This window comes from Balearica regulorum, chromosome Z (genome assembly GCF_011004875.1).
Source record: "Balearica regulorum gibbericeps isolate bBalReg1 chromosome Z, bBalReg1.pri, whole genome shotgun sequence".
NCBI lineage: Eukaryota > Metazoa > Chordata > Aves > Gruiformes > Gruidae > Balearica > Balearica regulorum.
The window spans coordinates 47,035,466-47,055,349 of record NC_046220.1 but is presented as its reverse complement, the minus strand read 5'-3'; the positions used below and the strand labels follow the sequence as shown (position 1 = coordinate 47,055,349).

Sequence of the window (19,884 nt, the reverse complement as noted above, 5' to 3'; positions counted from 1 at the left end):
AATGGAAAGTCAGTATCCAGGGATGTGAATTCAGCTTTGAGACTTTTTCCCACGTGTCTTTGGATTGCTACATATACTGAAATGTGTGTGTGGACATTGAGCTTCATTATATGTTTTGTATGAAGGAAACATCTATACTCAGAACTTGGGGGTGGGAGGAGGAAGTAAATTAATTCTATTGCCATTTTTTCCTTAAATATTTCATATTAAATCTTTGAGTATTAAATAATGAATAATAATAATAATCAAAGAGTCAAGTGAATATGCAGTATTGCAAGTCTATGCACTTACACTAAAATCCCAGAGAGTAGCAAAGTTCATAGCACTTGCTTCTTCAGCTCTTGGGACCGTTTTTCTAGGTAAAGAGCCATAGGGCTTCCCCATCAAAGCCTGGAACCAAAAAATGAGAGAAATTTACACTTTAAAGTGAAATACCAACAAAGGGAAGGGACAGTAATCTGTCATTTCTTAGGAAGATTTGGTTTATGCTCCTAAACTCCTTAATGAGGATGACCTAATTCTCCAATTCTTTTCATTGCTCCTTACATTAATAATTGAAACTATGCCTAAAGTACGCATTAATAGTGTTTTCTAAATTTAAAGCGATGTTCCACTAGTATCCGTGCATTGTCAAGCTGTGCCTCTTACATGCAAAGGCAACAGAGAAGTCGAAATTCCAGTTCCTCTGATTAGTGGTGTTTGACTTACAGACAAGACCAGAGGATTAATTTTTCTTGCATTATGAACTTTATTGGGTTTTGAATTGAAATGTATGGGAAGATGCTAAGGATTCAGTTTTTGGATTTTGAGAGTCTCACTGCTGCTGGCAAAATGCTTGCTCAGACACAGTATATGTCCTCACGATGTCCTTTCCAGGCTTTACTCTGAAAACTGTTGAGCATTTTCTCTTTTAGCTTCAATGGAAGATGGATCATGCTACTGAAATGCTGTACTAGGAGCTGCTGGAAATTCATACCGGACTCCTTCCCATCAACTTACTAGACTAGTAAAAGGGTGTGGAATAGTGAAATCAGAGAGATGGCACAAAACTTTTAATTCCATATAAGCCCTCTTCTTAAGAAGACAATGTGGTGGCTCAAAGGAACTAGAAAAATATTACATTTCACAGAAGTGGTTTCTCCCTGAATTGCATCTTCTCTGAGCAGCATGATTAACAGTGATGCTGCACACAGCACAAAACATGAGGGGTCTGTCTTGTGACTTTACAGCCCTGTTGGGCCTTATCAGCATGTGGGTATTAAGGCAACTGGAAAGGATCCATGGTGTCTCAGAGGCCTGGAATGTATCTTTCTATTGCAATGCACATTTTAGCCAATGTACTCCACTTGGCTGCCTCTTAGTCTCAGTTCCTCTCCTCAGTTCTCCATAGACAAAAAAAAAAGTTTAGCACCATCCCAGACCATGGGAAAACACTTTCAGGACACAAATCTATATATATTTTTCTGTCATGTCTATTTCAAGACATCTCTCTGTACAGACAACTGTCCACAAAGAAAGTGCATCTTTACAGACTTAGTACACCGTAATATTTTTAAATGGAGCATAAAGAGATTACAAATTTATTAAAAGGTCCAGCCCTATGAAATCTCACTGCAAAGACAGAAATTTACATAACAATTCTCAATGATAATTAAAAAGATTCCCACCTCAGGTACCATTACAAGTCCAAAGGTCAGTCCAAAGAGAATCATGTTTATTCCATACATCCAGCGCAAGAATATGAAATAAGATGCCACTGATGAGCCAAAATGACCTATGAAAACATGAGATGTGAAAAAAGGCCAGATAAGTTAGTCCTCTTATGCTGTTTTACCTTAAGATGAAGTTGCTCAAAGTTTATTTAAAATAAATAAAATTGTGGGAGGCTTTTCATTTTCTTTATTACCATAATGTTAATAACTTTTTTCCAGATTGCATACTAACATTCACCAACCTGGCAGAGAAAACAGAAACAAACAAATATAGAAGTATTATTCATACAGGGTGTTTAGGGTCACATAAAAGCTGTTATATTTACTAATAAATCCTCTAGCAGCAGGATTCAAAGCAAATCACACTTTTATTTTTGTTTTTTGTCTGATGTGGATTGTAAGCATTCTTGACATGTTAAGCCAGCACCAGCCCAGTTTTATAGGAAGCAGCACAGAATTAGCCAGTGGGGATAGACTTTTCAAGAGCACAAGGTACTTGTAAGTGCTGTTATAGGAGTGCTCACCCAAGTCGTTCACCAGGGAAGAACAAAAAGATCTGGAAGTGTTTTCACCCTTTCTTTCCCTTACTATGCTACCTATGTGTTCCACCTGCACCCAGGTGTGGAGGCAGTCCCATCACCAGGTGCACAGATGATAACTTGGACTCCACCCACTCTAAACCCCTGACCCAGACCTGTGTGAAGAAGAAGAGACTGCAGGGGAATCAGTGAGCACTAATTTGATCAATCATTAACCTGATTTGACCAAAACTCTGCAACTCAGGCCAAACAGAAATAACAGTTTAAATGATGCTTGGTGCAGAACCACTCTGCTGAATACAGGACAGCTGGCAGTTGTGTTCACCTGTCTGTCAGAGCTAGCAAAATACCAGATCTCAGTTCTGTTACCAGTGCTTCGAAGAAATAAAAGTGACCTTTCAACAGGTTTCTTCACACACAGTCTACTTAAGGAGCCTGATGCACTCTGATGGCAAGTAAGTCCCCTCTGTTCAGAGGAGTTTGCATCAGTATTTCCAAACTGTTTTGCAAGCCTTGTAACAGATTCTTCCATTCTGTAAAATGAGGTTAACATGGGTGGTGCTATTTGGAGCATATATATGCACATTTTACTATAACAACAAAATCAGTAGAAAATTTAATACACTTAGACTGGTATAACACCAGAGTATAAACACAGACTGACCAGTAAGAGGCATTTATTGAGGCTGTGCAGGGGAGGGACAAGTCATTCTGTCAAGGATTTCAGCATTTCAAAATCTGCTTTATTCACAGTTCAGAATGAAACCACAGTTTTAAAATTTTGCATGAAGTAGCTGCCAATTTAGCAGTGATGTAGATACTGGGAAGTCTGGGTAGAGGCGTAAAGCAAGAGACTTTGAGTTAGTCAGTCTGGTTGTGATATGCCAATTACCCAATTACTACCCAACTATGACTTTGGGGATGCTACGGACTCAAACAAATGAAGTGCAGGAAACTAGGAAGATTCCTGATTCCAAGAATTTTGGTACTATAGACTTCTCCATGATGTATAAGTTCTTTTGCTTGAATCCTAATATCCCCATTCTTTTTGGGAATGGCTTCTTTACATACATTTAGTTATAGTTCTTGTGTCAGTTATACTGATGAAATCACTGCCATGCATCCATCTGTAACATCCGCATTGACACTGCACTGGAATTACGTGCATCATTATAGTTATTGCAAGTAACAATGCACAGACTGTTCATGGATTTTCACCAACGAAGCAAGAACAGAAACCTCTGATGACTGATAAGCTTAGCTGGGGATGAGAATAATTTAGCTATGGATGCCCTTAACTACATTTCCAGAATGCGTAGGTCCAAACAGGGGGCAACAGGGAACATGAAAAATGGTACCAATAGCCTGCACCATCTATGAACAAAACCAGTCCAAGTTTCACCAGTGTTTTAAATCCACTCTGGGGTGCAGCATGCTCCAGGTATGAATGAAAAAGTAATACTTTAAAGTAGACTTTAGCCATCTTTTCCCACATCCACAGCTTCACCATACCATGCATTGGCATGCATAGTGGCATGTATAGCATAAATAGTGGAATGAAGATGCTCATCCTGTCCCAGCAGAGAAATGTGTGTTTCCCATAAAGTCCTTATGTACAGATATTACTGAATGTCTGTTCTGTAAGGAAAAGAAGCACCTCTTTTCTAAATAGAAATACTTCATATACTTACCAACTTCTCTCTTAAACATCAAAACCCCAATAGCAGATTCACCTATTTCCAACACAAGGATGCAGCACAGCAAAGCTTGATGCCTCTTATTCTGAAGCTGGGCTCCCTGTGCTAGAAAGGACTGTCATCTTGAAGCAGGAAGCCTACCTGAGATAGCCCAGAACTTCATGCTGATAGCTAGGTTTTCTAGATAGCTGGCAACCTGGAAGAGTCAGACCCAACTGAAGAGGGCTGTGATAAGAAGGGCTATATTTGTTATAGTGGGGACCATTATAAAATAAGGCAGAAGTTAAAGTTGAGGTTTCTTGCTAGGGCTTTAATGTAGTTAGTACTTTCTTTCTCCTTTTCGTTACTCTATTTCTTTATTTTTTTAATTTTTTATTATTAGATTACGTTGTTGATTATAATTATCACAGAAAGGAAAATACTTTCAGGGGTTTTAGTATCTAAACATTAACATAACCCTTGCTACTGATCCATAGGCCCATGGAAACAATCCCTGTATAAAGTTTAAATGTGTGGCTAATACAAGTTTGTAGTTTAAGACACAGTATGAGAGTTTACATCAGGGCTGTGTCTTCTCATGCCAATATTAATAGTGAATTAATAATGATTGATAGTTAATAATATTTATTTATTTTTCCTATATTCTACTGTAGCACCTCTAAGGCCCAGTAGTGAGACCATTGAATTATCTAACTTGATATAGTCAAGGTGGTTCTTGGGTATCTACAAGTGGCCTTGAAATAAAACCAGAATTGTTTCTTCAAAGCAGAGGCAAACGGTCAGATTTACCTATAATATTAGTTGATCTTCTTCTTAGATTAGTCTGACACACCCTAAAGAAGCCCTTTTTTTATCAACAGTCTCTTCCTGAAGTCTGTTTAAATTTCCCCATCAAGCTGAAACTACATTAACAAAAAAAAGCTTGATAAAATTGTGTCTTGCACCTTGTGAGTTCCCAGGCCTACCAACACAACTCCAGATAGATAGAGAGAGTTTGCTCACTGTGAAGCATTTTCTTCCCAGGTCTTTCTAGTGTATAAGTAATGGCACAAGGAACTTTTCAGTTCAGCAGCACTGCCAGGCACATGTGTGCCACTTACCCAAGTTCAACACATTCTTCATTTGACCTCTTTTTTTCCCAAAGCTATACTATGTCTATTGACTTTATGTGAATTTAGCAGTTCTGTTGTTCTCAGAAAGTGTGTTTATTTCAATATTGTTTTTCCTATTAAGTTTCCTGCATCAGTTGGCAGTGGTAGGGTGGCACAGCTACCTATTCTCTTCAGTTTACATGACAGAAAACTTTCTATGTCATCTAATATTGTTTTACCAGTACAGTTTTTCTTTTTAAGTCAAGGAAATCTTCCCCAGTAGTACCTAATTGATCTTTTGTCACTATACAGAACCATAATTCACTTTTCATTTGCAATCTGTCTATAATCCTGGCCACATTTGAGAATGGACCGTCACCCAACAATGCTACAGTATAATCATCAGTTTTTTGAAAAAAGAGCCTCTATTACATGTTAACTCCTGAACTGCATCACAAATAAGACTAATCGTTGCTATTTTATCAACGTATGGCTTGATCTCCTTTGCTTTGTTGATCCTCTAGATTTCAAAGTAGATATCATGATAGTTCTGCACTAACACTAATTTATAGAGCAAAGATTGTTAGTGATCTGACACTGTTTTCTTTTGGACAAGTCATGTTCCGTTGTTCAGGTGCAGTTTTTTAGAAGGACTGAAGAATAAACATTAGTGTTTCTCAGTGGTTAGAAAATTATATTTACTTCTCCCATTTTCTATTGTGAACAGTTTTTGCCTTGTTCGTTTGGGATTGTTTTATAAAGAGTTCACTTGGAGATCAGAAAATGCAAATTATCTTAATGTAAGAGCACAGAGATGACTGAGAAGTTACTGGTTGGAAGCTAACGTTTGCTGAGCATAAACTATTTCCTCACACAAAGGTATTTAGCCAAAATGAATAGTTTCCCTTTACAGAGTAGTCTGCACATAAGTGTGAGGCTTTTGTTCCATTCATGCTTCTGCTGCTTACACTTTCTTTTAGCTGTGGTCATGCAAGATTCAAAGAGAACTTGAAATTTCATAAATTCTTGCCTCTCTTTTAGGTGCTATTGACATGACCTCTTGTACCCTGTTAATACTTACATTTCTGTGCTTAGTGCCTGCCTTTGGAAAGAAACTAGCTTACAGCATAATATTAGCAGTGATCATGGAGGATGCATGTGTGCTGGTGGAAAATTTATCACAAAAGAAACACGAGTTTAAAAAATATTAAAGTGTGTAGTGACATGGAAAGCAGTTGTACAGACTCAGCTCTGTAGTGGAGAACTGAACCAGCACATTTTGCATCATCAGATTTCCAAAAGTGGTCCAAACAGCCCACTTTACCTGTCACAACCTGATGTCATTTGCTGCTTGTTTCACTGTACTCTATCCTCCAAAAATGAGCTGCCATGTAAAGAGTGTTCTCGCTGATTTCCTTTATAAAACCATATTTTTGCCACATGAGACTGCAGGCCATGGGAACTAACATGACTAAGGACTCACCACAAACAATACTATCCCAGAAAGTATCTTTTTAAGTATTAATCCTGGTGTCCAAGTCTAGTGTTCAACCATTTTCTTCAACCACTCCTGAGTATTTTGAGTGGTCTGAAAGATCCAGTCATTATATGCAAGGTGTTGCCTGTGCCAACAAGATTGTCTAAAGTGTTTAATGTGCTGCTTTTAGCAAGTCTTATGTAAAGTCTTAAGCAACCAAAGATATTTTTCTGCCAAATTCTTTAAAAGCAGTACCAAGCACATCCTGATCATCATCTGATGTCATGTGTTTAAGTCAGGAGTGTTACTGTCATTTTACAAGGGGCTGAACTGGCCTCCAAAAGTCAAAGCCATTGGTGCTAGGAGTCAAAGGAGAATCAGGTCTTTGCTGTTTGGAGACATCTGGAAACATGCCTCCCCTTGCACAGTTGTTTCTGCTGCTTCTTTAGCACAACTGCATGTCTGAAGACAGCAATTGTTAAGAACATTTCATTCCCTGGAGTTCATACATACAAGCTCGAAGCTGACTGTGTTGGAAAGGTGGCTGCTCCTCCAGTATGTTCTGGAGATTTTGATCAGGGTTTGATATTAAAAAAAAATGTTTTACAAATGAACTCATACCAACTCTGCTAACTTGAAATTTGGATAATGCAGGGTAATCCTTGACTCAGCACCAACAGTTTGTTAAATGCCAAGAAACAGAGGACCTTCCCCTTCTACTAAACTTGATACAATATTACCAATGTGGTACACGTTCCATTTACATATAAATTAGGATGACAATTAGGTTTCTAGAAAAAGTTAAAGCAGCAGGTTTTTGGTCTATGTGACTCAATGTTTCTAATCTCTACTCTTACCTTACACAGAGACCAGCTTTTTTCCATGTCAGTTTCCCTCAGTCCTCCTTTTCTAACACACCCCCCCCCCCCCTTTTTTTTTCCTGGGACTTTACAGCTTTATCAGTGTCATCATTAAGATGACTTTGATCTAAGTACTACAAATTCACTAATAGGAGGTACACATGGAGAGCTACTGCTTGGATTAACCAGAATCAAATAAATTGTGACTTAAAATTCTTTTCCTTGGCAATATTTCAGAGTTGTTCCCTTGAAATCAAGCCTTATTCTAGACAATAAAGTTTTGGACCAAACTGTGGTTAACTGTACTTCTTAAATTACCAATATTCAGACAGAGGATTGTTTCTGCAAGTAAAAGCAATTGCAGCTTGCCTTAGCAATATGCTGAACAGAAAAAAAAATTAATAGAAAAAGAGTAAACTTCACAATATTACCCCTTGAGATTACGAAAAGGTACTATCCCACTGTGATTTTGGGACCTTCCAGGTGACAGCAAAAATGTTACTCATTTCAAATGAAAAAATAAATAGATAAAGAAAGCAGGACTGGAGAAATGGCCCTGTTCTATTTTTACATTCTGATTTTACAAGAAATGTGTCTGTTGGAAGTTATTACTAGCAGAACAGCTTGTGTCAGGACTACTCCTCTACAGATAGTTGTAGATACTTGTCACTCTCACAGATCCTCAAGATGTCTGTGTCCAGACCAGTAAGAGACCATGTGCATTTTGCTGCTAAGTTTGATTTTAACTAGACATATGCAGCAGCTTCTTTCTAAACTCCACCTCAAGTGAATAGATAATCTGTTCAGCAGTCTGTAGACCATATGTTTAAGGACATTATATAAATTCTCCTCAAGGGTTATTTTGCAGTCCAGAACTCCAGAAAATTTACAAGTTATCATTTTTGTGTTCTTCCACTGTTCTGGTTATTGCCTTTTGATACAACCCATGGCTTCTTCCAGAGGCAGCTTCTCTAAAATCAGTTTCTATTGCATTTTCATCTGCCTTTCATGAGTGACAGGGCCTCACTCGGGTACCCAGTTAAGCCAAATTTCCTTCGAAGAGAGGGATGCAGTTTAAATTCATCACTGGAACTGAAACATAAAGCTGATTTGTCCCAAAAACCTACTCTCAAACATACCTGTAGTACTAACTACACTGGGTTTTTTATATTTATGCCTAATATATGGGGACATCTAAGACCATTATAGTTTTCTCTGTGTTGTATTATATGACTGAAAATGAGAGAAATAATGCCAAAATGCCTCTTACTTAAGGCTCAATATGATGAAAAAACATCACAGAAATTATTTTAGTATAAATACAGACAAAATAAACTTAAGGTGGGCAGTAGCTAAATCCCAATTCCACTTTTCCAGGATTAAATTCAACACTGGCTCCTGAACTGTCACCTGTATATTGAAGATTTTTATCTGTAACGTGACTAACACTTTCTCAAGGAAATTTTCAACTAGCTACTATATTAAGCTCAATAAATATTAATGAAAAATACTCACTGATTTTATACTACACATTGAACACAGACATGTATTTCTAAAGTATTGAAAAGTAATTTGCCATTTTGACATGCATCAGGAATATGATACTAGATACTATTTTTTATTACCTTCCATAAGTACTTACTTTCAATCTCTTTAATTTTCATTTCCCATGGTATGCAGGCTGTCTTAAAATTCTCAAAATCTCTCTGAAATTTCATCCATTTCTGAAAAGGGTCACAGATTAAAAAAAACCACCATCATCTCAGTGCCCAGATCCTCAATTTCCTCTTGACTTAATGTAACATCTTAATCATCCACAGCATCCTTTAGCAGAGCCCATCACAATGAAGTACTATCTTATGAAGGTCCATCTCCTTTTGTTTGTTCTGAATATGTCTCCTACTGGCTTTGTACAAAGTCCCTATTTCTTCCACAAGAGGAATGATTAAGTAATCGCTTCCTTTCATGCCATTATTTTTTTTTTAGAATTGTTTCTGAGAATTTAATTTGTTGTTTCTTTTGCTATTCAAAATTCAGATCTGGAGCTCAAGCTGTGTCATTTAATTACAATTACTCTACCCTGTACTTTTTCTATTGGATAAACATAAGTGCTCTAATTGAGCTTCCTGTGCTCAGCTGTGTTTGAAACCCTAATTATTTTTTGTGCACATTAACGCTTACAAGATGTGACTACACAACTGCTTGCAGAAAATCTGGTCTAACTGAGGGTAAACTTGGCCGAGCAAGTAGTACTGCCAAATATTCTTAGCATCATTCTTCATCAGCATTTTAGTTCAGGGCAAGTGTGCTTTTCAAGGGAATCTCCCAAACCATCCCTATTTTACCACACTTACATCTGCACTGTAAAGCAGTGCCAGAGCATAACATTAAGTCAAAAGATGTACTTGAGGAGTCTACCTGAGGAGCGTGATAATCCACATCCACCGCTACTGGGTATTTAGTCCTTGGACTACACAGGACTTAGCCCAAAGACCTGCCAGAATGCATATTGTGTAGACATTGGGTCCTCAACAACCACTGAAAGACCTTTCAGCCACAATCTTACAGCACCATGTTGCTTCCTAGGATATACATGGCCCTAGAACCTTGGCTCAGTGAGAGGCCTCCAGTATTTTTGCTGTGCAAAAAGACACTTTTTGATCCTTCATAGAGGGCTGTCTCAAGGGAAAGACTGAGCTTGGGATTCAGTCCACAGAAAAATGCAATCTACACCAAGATGAATTAACTTTCACAAGATATTAAACTCTTGCAAACTCTTGCGAAACAGTTGATTTTTGTCTTGATGACAAGTCTCAGTCAAACTGTGAGCTTGCATTAGAAATCTTTTCATGCAAGAGCAGTGGAAATAAAAGTATTAAAATGCAATGAAAGACAAGGAACTCTATTTTGGAAGATGGATAGGCATGGCAATAATCTCCAAAAGGCTCCCCATTTGCATTACATGAAGTCAGTAAAATAATAAATTTACCTTGGTCATCATCACTTTGTATGCATAGAATTTTTTTCCTTTTCCTTTTCCAAGAGCACCTTCAAACTTTTCCACAAAAAGCTGGGCTTCCCTGGAAAATGAGGGCAAAAGAGATATAGATGATGCTATAGTAAACATGATATTGTCTCTACCATAGCAATGTAATTTTTTGTGTGTTCTAACTCCTCATAGAGTTTTGTATAATCTTGTTCCCTTAGTAATGTTTAGAAAGAAAACCTCTGAGGTTTTGTATTTCACAGAAGATTAATCATATGTAGTGCAAACAGAACAAGCAACTTCAGTCATCTGCTCTAATCCAAATGCATTTGGAGCTCTGAGATCTGCTTGTATCCAGTTAATGTTATAAAATATTTTTAGTTACAGTGACTTTCTTTTGCAGTTCTGCTGCTGCCTGTTTGTGCCACTTACGAACTGTTATTCCTCCTGGTTCCAAATATAAATTGTTGTCCAGCTACCTAAGGGAAATTTATTTTCATTTTTTATTTTGGAGATATGTATACACTAGAGCCTGGTTCCCCTGTGTCTACCCTTCTCAAGACTAGATTTAATTCAGCTCTTCAGAATTTCTGCATATATCACCTCTAACTGTACCATTCTCAGAATCATATCTTAGAAGTTTCGCTTCAGTGGTCCCCAAAAGACTAAAATTTTGCTTATGAAGACATGAAATGTAAATAGTACCCTGGTGATACAAGTATGAAAGGAAGATTTTTAAATTGTTTTTAAAAGTCATAATGTCTATGGATTAAAACAATAAACAGATGAGATCAAGAGTATACTAATATTTCTTCCATTAGGTATGACTTTCATGTGTGCATTTATTGGGAAAATTTGCCCTAAAGGCTAAATGTCCTGAGCTAAAACACTGGAAAACAGAATAAGAAATCTTAGCTGTCAGTGTATGCACAAGATTATAACTATTTCATCATTGTACTAGATGATTGCAAAGCATTGTATATTGTATTACTCTAAACACTTGGGAAAAGGTAGGCCGTTGGGAAAATGTTAATTGTGTCGCATATCTGTCCAGAAGTGCTACAGATAAGTTCACTGAGTGAAATCAACTATCATGCTTATATCTTCTACTAGCATATTTTATGTAAGCAAGCAAAAGTATTGTGTCAAACTGCAAAATCTGACAGCAGCATTGGCAGAATAGTGGTGTAGCTGTGATAAAGGAGAATTGAAATTATGTGTGAAGAAGGCTACTAGCTGCATCATAACTTCTCTTAACTCATGGTTAAAAATCTCAACATCTTTAAAAATACTGTGTATTTTTAGTAAATGCAAATACTTAGGGTGATCTTTGTACTATCATTTGAAGTGTTGTGGTTTAGTAGTAGCCAGCAGCTAAGCACCATGCAGCCACTCACTCCTCTTCCCCTGGTGGGATGGGGAGGAGAATTGGAAGAAAAAGGTAAATCGTGTGGGTTGGGATAGGGGCAGTTTACTAGGATAACAAAGAAAAAGGAAAATAACAACAGTGTTTAGAACATACAAAGCAGCTGATCCAATTTGCTTACCCGCCAGAGCCCGACGCCCATTCCATCCCAAAGCAATGGCCCCTCCTCTCGAGCCAGCCCCCTTTGTATACTGGGCATGACATCATATAGTATGGAATACTCCTTTGGCTAGTTGAGATCAGCTATCCTGGTTGTGTCCCCTCCCAGCTTCTTGTGAAAATTAACTCTATCCCAGCCAAAAAACAGGACACTTATCAAAACTTTTCCCCACTATTCACCCACTGTACCAGCCTCTTTAGCTTGCAGTACCAAGGCTCCGAACAGCCTTTTGTTTCTACACTGCCCAAGATGGTGCAACATTGAGCTACTGAATTTAGTTTTCAGTCTTTGAGAACTTTCCCTCTTCAAGAGCCCTCTGAGCGCTCTCACATTCCAAGTGCGCACACCTAAACCCAGCTGGTGAGGCATCAGGACCAGTGCCCGTTCACCTGACCTCCCCAGGAGCTGAGCATGCCTTTTCCCAACATCTGAGATCCTGTTTTCTCCTTCAAAGACACAGGTTGGCCGAACCAAAAAGCTACACACAATGACATGAATCTCAATTCAATCATTCTTTTTTTTCCTTTTCCCTGTGGCACAAGGCATGCACAGATTCAGATAAAAAAGATAAAATACCCACCACCACCCCAGCCACACATCCCACCTATTCACCATTTCAAAGTGTTCCTCAGGGATTGAGTCAGTGTCTTTTTAAGGCTCTAGATCCCTTATTCTCAATTCTGTGCTTCTAGATCACATTTGTATTCTGGATTCTGGAGTCTGATCTTTCTGTACTTTAGCTAACTTTGACATTGACTGGGCCTTCTTTATTTTCCAAGTCACTTTGAGTCCTTCAGAGATTTTCTGGCTCAGCACTCACTCACATCTCATACCTTCATTTTGATTCTCAAAAAAATTCTACTCTTAAATTTCATACTCTCAAATAAGTCAGAGAAAACAGATTCTTTCAGCTTCAGGAATCCAGTGCCCAAGAGGCCCTTTTAAATATGTGTCCTCAGGTTTTAAAATCTTGTTGCACTGTCAGGATGTAGAAGGCAGTCCTAACAGCAGATGGCAGCTTCCTCATAAACTCAACAGTCAGTGCTGGAGAAGTACCATACAAGCAGAGAGAATCAATAAACTGGACATGTACCAATCTCCCAAAGCAGCATTCTGGACTTAAGAGGAAAACCTTCTACCACCACTTCTATCATTATATAATTTAAGCATTGGAGCTTGTTAATGAGAAACTACTGAAATCAAAACCTGCAGACCTGTAGAAAATCTGTGCTTTCAGTCACTAATTATGTGCAGTTATGCTACAGAATATGAAGATTCAAATTGTAAGTTGTCTTTTTTTACAGTGAAGCAACTAGTTAGAAATCTAAGGGGATAATATGAAAACATTAACACATAAAAAATCCTCCATAGCAGATACAAACATTTTGCATCTGTAGCTGAACACAAAAGTTCTCCACGAACATGTTCTGCTATAAAATCAAGCTAACCAAAACAAGAAGGAACTTTCCACAATGAAAGTCATAAAAATGTTTATTTTAAAGTCTTAATCCAAGCCTTCTGTTCACTTGCTTGAAATGTCTTTTTATAAGGTTTACTGTAAAAAATTAGTATTTCTTATCCCTGTCTGCCTCCAGGACTCTCCATCAAGCAGTCTTTCAGGTTAGAGCATTAGCAGTATTTAGATAAACCAAAACACTGATTTTTGAAGGTGGTGATCCAGATCTCCAGGTTTAATGCTGATGACTGTCCTGAATACTTCCATGGATTTTACTTTGCCAGTGGCTGAGGTTTACTTTTTCCTTGCATCTCTTCTTCCCCAACACTGACCTGCTCCAGTGTACACTGGTTACAGAACTGTGATCAACTGCCCCTAAATGTTACTGCTTTATAATCTGTTTTTCTCAGATTTTCACTCCTTTGGCCTGCATTGGACCAAGTTCATCATTGCAGCACAAACAAACCAGATGATGAACTGATACCAGTTAAACTTCTTATTGGGTAGTTACGCATGCAGTCAACTGAGTTACACATGCAAGACTGGAGCATAAAACCAGTTGGACCCATGCACGCATAATATTTGTGAAGCTACTTCACATTTCACCTTGAATACTGTGTTCAGTTTTGGGCCCCTCACGACAAGAAGGACACTGAGGTGCTGGAGCGTGTCCAGAGAAGGGCAGATTAATAAATCAGGTCTTAATGTATGTCCCTTGCCTTTTATATATCCAGTCAAATAGCCAGTGTGGCTAATAAATGAAAGTGAGGTGTGGAAGCGTATCCAGAGAAAAGCAGCGAAGCTGGTGAAGGGACTGGAGCACAAGTCTTATGAGGAGCGGCTGATGGAACTGCGGTTGTTTAGCCTGGAGAAAAGGAGGCTGAGGGGAGACCTTCTCACTCTCTACAACTACCTGAAAGGAGGTTGTAGCCCGGTGGGTGTTGGTCTCTTCTCCCAAGTAACAAGTGATAGGACAAGAAGAAATGGTCTCAAGTTGTGCTGGGGAAGGTTTAGGTTGGATATCAGGAAAAATTTCTTCACCAAAAGGGTTGTCAAGTACTGGAACAGGCTGCCCAGGCAAGTGCTTGAGTCACCATCCCTGGAGGTATTTAGAAGATGGGTAGATGTGGTGCTTAGAGACATGGTTTAGTGGTGGATTTGGCAGTGTTAGTTTATGGTTGAAGTCGGTGATCTAAAGGATCCTTTCCAACCTAAATGATTCTACGATTCTGTGATTATTATGCAACTGAAAGAAATGAGATTTTAAAAAAAAAAATTATTTTGTGAAAGAAAAGAATGAAAATCTTCTTTCATTTCTGGAATAAATGAAATCAAGTTACCTTCGATGTTCTACAAGGACGTCTTACATTTTGGTATGTGGTGGATTTTACCAATAACATTCTAAATAGCATTTGCATACCACTCATTTAGAGAGACTATGTCTTATAAGGGAATCCCACCACATGGAAATATAATTGCCCCATAGCAGGCTACCTGTTAGCTGTATCCATGAATATTTGCATGACTTACGAATCTTATTTAATTGGTAGTTAAATGAAAATCTCAATACCAACTTGATTCTATGAAAAATTCCTGCAAGAGTTTTAATGAAATATCTGAAGAACGAATTCAGAGCAGAAGCAGGGCTTGAAAGAGACCTTATGGGTAATGAGGTAGAAACACGTATGCAGATATGTGCAAGGAAGTAATACAGAAACCATAACTACCAGATGATACTGGAGCCATCAAACAGAACATATTTTCCTTCTTCCCCTCAGCTTTTCTTCCCTCATCAGCTCTGTCACAGGTTAGTCCCAGTGGGTTACTCCTGACCTCTGTGATTTGTAGGTTGAGACCTTTCCCTGACTTCTATTTAAACTTCTTGGCTTTAAAAGTTCAGCAACAACTTGGCACCATTAAGTCAGGGCATAGGCTTGCAATGGCCTTTCTATGTCTGTGACACATGCTCTTTCTTGTTAAATATAATCCAATATGTTACTTAATTCAGGTTTCTACCTTGATGTCTAAACTATCTTACTGAAAGACCTCTATTTGTACATCCCTGCAGACTTTTGCCACACTTTATCCTTTCCTCTATTTCTTCTATGCTAATAATAAAATGTGAGGACAGAAAGGATGATCAAGCAATAAAAAGTAGTCCCAAACCCATAGAACTCTTTTAGAAACCACGACAAGAGCCAAAACCACATACATATATATGCATGCCTACTTGGAAGTAATGCAACCTCACTAACATGAGGATGTGTCAAAAACAACGCAGAGCAACAAAACTGATCTTTGTAATCACTGGTATCATGTGTTATATGTAAATTATCTATATCACAAGATAGGCCAAAGTGTGCCCTGTTAGCTAACTGTGAATTTAAAGAAGCTTCAGAGAAACCTTATTAATTGAATTACAGATACAAGAAACTAATAAATGTTGTATGGGGCTGGGCATTATTGTCCCAGAGGAGACTGAGTTAATTATTAAGACTAGGTGTGGAGTTACAGGTTCCAAAGTACTTGGTGTACAATACTTCGGGAACTTCAGGGTGGTAGAGAGAGGATGAATTACAGCTCTCAGAGGTTGCTGTTAGTGAGTAGGATTCAAGTGGATTGCTCACATTTTTCAGAAATTTTTCACAGTTCAGAAAGTTTTCAGTCTCCAAGATCTAAAAATTTATTAAAAAGAAATGTCACGTTAATATTGGACTTCTCCAAGTCTTAAAATATTGGCTAAAAAATGACCGCAAAACAACTGTTGTCATGCACAGGTCACTTGAAAAGCAGTTCAGCAGTAATAATGGGCAAATTATAGTGTTATTTAATACCCAGTTGACCTTGAGGACATCCAGGCTGGCCTCCAGGACTGCCAGTATGTTCACAGTAAGGGAGATGAAATACTGATTCACTGGAGTACAAAGAACACATTCAAAGATGAGAAATTTCCACCATCCCACACATGCACCTTATGTATCTTTGGGTTTTGTGTAGTTGTAAAATATTCTCTTTCCAATTCATCTGTCTTGATGGGTAATCTAAATAAATAAATCCTACAATAAATTAAATGATGTTAAAAAATACTGAAAAATTGCCACATTATATTTTGTCCCTGGCAGATGAAGACGACACTGCTCTGCTCTGCTCTGTTTTTCTTAGAAAAAACCAAGAAGTTCTCATGGCTCTCTTTATGGCCTGTATTTAACTGGAAGTCCTTTAAAAAGCTTAAGCTTGACAATTCAGTGCCTTTTTTTTTTTTTAATATTGTCCTTTCATTTGTTTTGATAGTTTGCTAACTGCCTTGTGGTATAACGTTAAAGTGAGATTACTGTTGGCATATTTCTGGATTCTTGTGTTCAATTCTCTGATTATTCAGTACCATAATAGGCTTTGCTGGTGGATATAAATCACATAGCTGTCAATAGTCTTTGCTATTTTATAGCACAAAACTTTGGCTAAAGTTGTATGTGCACTAACAAGGGGAGTGAGATTAGTATAGCAGAGCCAAACACAACAGCACAGCTTTTAAACATTCTCCTTTCTTTCATATCAGTGCAAAAGCCAGCCAGGAGGATACACAGACAGGGATGCAGTCCCCAAAATCAGATCCTCAGAGGTAAATTGGGGTAGTTTTCCCTGGAGGTTTTCCAATGCGCAACAGCTGATGCTGTGGCCCATGAGTTGCATTTTTTTTGTACCTTTTTCTAATCCAAAAATCTTTTCAATAGTTTACTTCCCTCTCTAAATCTCAGTCTTGTAAATAACGATTGATGGTCATTACCATCTGATGTCTCTTCAGGTAATTTTGTGCTGCCCTAGGTAGGCAGTGTCAATAGAAAATGTACACAAATTGTCATCTCCCATGTAACAGGCAAAATGACATTACTCAGAAACCATGAAAACTAGTGAGAGGAAAATGAAAACAAGAAAACTCTTCTGAAGGAGAATGTTTGTCTTGGAAATGAGAAAAAGACTGGACTCGAGCCACACTCATGCTTTCAACAGCAAGGACCACTATGTCCCCAGCCTGCAACAAGGCCAAGTGCAAGGTCTTGCACATGGGTCAGGACAACCCAAGCACAACTACAGGCTGGGAGGAAAATGGATTGAGAGCAGGCCTGAGGAGAAGGACTTGGGGGTGTTGGTTAATGAAAAGCTCAATATAACCCAGCAATGTGCGCATGCAGCCCAGAAAGCCAACCGTATCCTGGGCTGCATCAAAAGAAGTGTGACCAGCAGGTCGAGGGAGGTGATCCTGCCCCTCTACCCCGCTCTTGGGAGACCCCACCTGGAGGCCTGCATCCAGCTCTGGGGTCCCCAGTCCAAGAAAGACATGGAGCTGTTGGAGCGAGTCCAGAGGAGGGCCACAAAGAGGATTAGAGGGCTGGAGCACCTCTTCTATGAAGACAGGCTGAGGGAGTTGGGGTTGTTCAGCCTGAAGAAGAGAAGACTCTGGGGAAGACCTTATGGCAGCCTTGCAGTACCTGAAGGGGGCCTACAGGAAAACTGGAGAGGGACTGTTTACAAGGGCATGGAGTGATAGGACAAGGGGTAATGGCCTTAAGCTGAAGGACGGTAGATTTAGATAATAGGAAGAAATTCCTCACTGTGAGGGTGGTGAGGCACTGGAACCAGCTGGCCAGAGTAGTTGTGGATGTCCCCTCCCTGGAAGTGTTGAAGGCCAGGTTGGATGGGGCTTTGGGCAACCTGGTCTAGCGGACGGTGTCCCTACTCCTGGCAGGTGGGTTGGAACTAGGTGATCTTTAAGCGCCTTAAACTTCCAAATCAATAACAAGTGACTTTTGAATACTCTATTAGCATCTCTTGCTGTTGAAAATCTTGGTCAACAGTTTCAACAGTTATTAATAGCAAGTAGTTCCCTATGTCATCTCTTTCTTCCCCTGTGCGGGTTTTACAGTATTATGGGATGGGGGTGGGGGGGGGGGGACGGGGACGGGGAAAGCAGCCTATCTTGGAGGTAGAAGAAGAAATTTTCCTATTCTTTGTCTTCCAGCTTCCACATACAGACATAATTTGTGGGAAATTTCTTCGCAGCATTGTAAGAAATGTTCTTTACTCTGAGTCAAACCCCACTTCCATATTTGTTCTGTATCAGCACCTATTTTTTTCAAAAATTGAAAAAAAAAAATGGTCCCTAGGAATACTTAAGGATTTGTTACATATTCATGTTAAAATAAGACCAAAAAATACTTTTTTCATATTATTTAGAAGAGTGAATATTAGAGTTGATTAGGACTTTTCATTCTAAATATTACTCTTTTAAAAGAAGTGTTAATTGGTCAGACAAACTATTTTTTAGGAAAGATTTCATTTCTACCAAATTTTGTGTTTTGAAAAAATGAAAGAAATTTTAAATTGTTGAAACAACCCCCTTGCTTTCATGACTCAAAACCAGTTTCTACCAAGGGAATGTTTTTTCATAGCTAAAAAAGTATAGGGTGATAAAGGTGATTTCTCCTTAGCTCTAGTAACTGCTTTGTACAATAGTTAATCTTTTCGTTCATTCTTTTGTTCTGCAAGTGCATGAATGAACAGTAACTTTAGAACATAGATGCAGAACTAGTTCCTCTGTAGCAAATGCCTTCTGTCAAAATCTGGCTGAGATACTCATTGCTGAAATGGCATTCTTAATAGAGTTGCACTGGTAAATTAGATCAGCTCTAATTTCTAATTTACATCCTTGTCTCTAGAAAGATATATTTCAAACAGCCCCTGATTATTCTCTGAAGAACCATGACTGAGGATACTGCTCTGCTGCAGAGTGTCCCTCTGTTTGAAGTTTGAAACTAAGCTGAATTGGCACTGTCAGACTCTAATCTCAGCTTGAGACATCATAGATCTTTGCAGGTCTGAAGGTGTGAAAAAAGTGAGGAAGAAGCCACAGAGAGGAATGCAAAATTGTTGTGCAGGAAACAACATCACCACTCTCCCAGGCCCTAAGCAACAGACCTATTAGAATCACAGAATCACAGAAGAGTTTGGGTTGGAAGGGACCTCAAAGATCACCTAGTTCCAACCCACCTGCCAGGAGTAGGGACACCGTCCGCTAGACCAGGTTGCCCAAAGCCCCATCCAACCTGGCCTTCAACACTTCCAGGGAGGGGACATCCACAACTACTCTGGCCAGCTGGTTCCAGTGCCTCACCACCCTCACAGTGAGGAATTTCTTCCTATTATCTAAATCTACCGTCCTTCAGCTTAAGGCCATTACCCCTTGTCCTATCACTCCATGCCCTTGTAAACAGTCCCTCTCCAGTTTTCCTGTAGGCCCCCTTCAGGTACTGCAAGGCTGCCATAAGGTCTTCCCCAGAGTCTTCTCTTCTTCAGGCTGAACAACCCCAACTCCCTCAGCCTGTCTTCATAGAAGAGGTGCTCCAGCCCTCTAATCCTCTTTGTGGCCCTCCTCTGGACTCGCTCCAACAGCTCCATGTCTTTCTTGGACTGGGGACCCCAGAG

The 19,884-nt window shown here is 39.0% G+C and overlaps 1 protein-coding gene across 1 annotated transcript in view; it reads right to left on the bottom strand.

The window, feature by feature from the left end:
* Nucleotides 1–19,884, bottom strand: part of TMC1 (transmembrane channel like 1) — an 85,751-nt gene that overhangs the window by 31,501 nt on the left and 34,366 nt on the right. Inside the window, exons 6-9 of the mRNA XM_075739654.1 lie at nt 10,366–10,456; nt 9,019–9,100; nt 1,668–1,774; nt 292–390 (exon numbers count right to left, since the gene is read on the bottom strand). Of these exons, the coding sequence (XP_075595769.1) occupies nt 292–390; nt 1,668–1,774; nt 9,019–9,100; nt 10,366–10,456 (379 nt within the window). The remainder of the gene's footprint in view (nt 1–291; nt 391–1,667; nt 1,775–9,018; nt 9,101–10,365; nt 10,457–19,884) is intronic.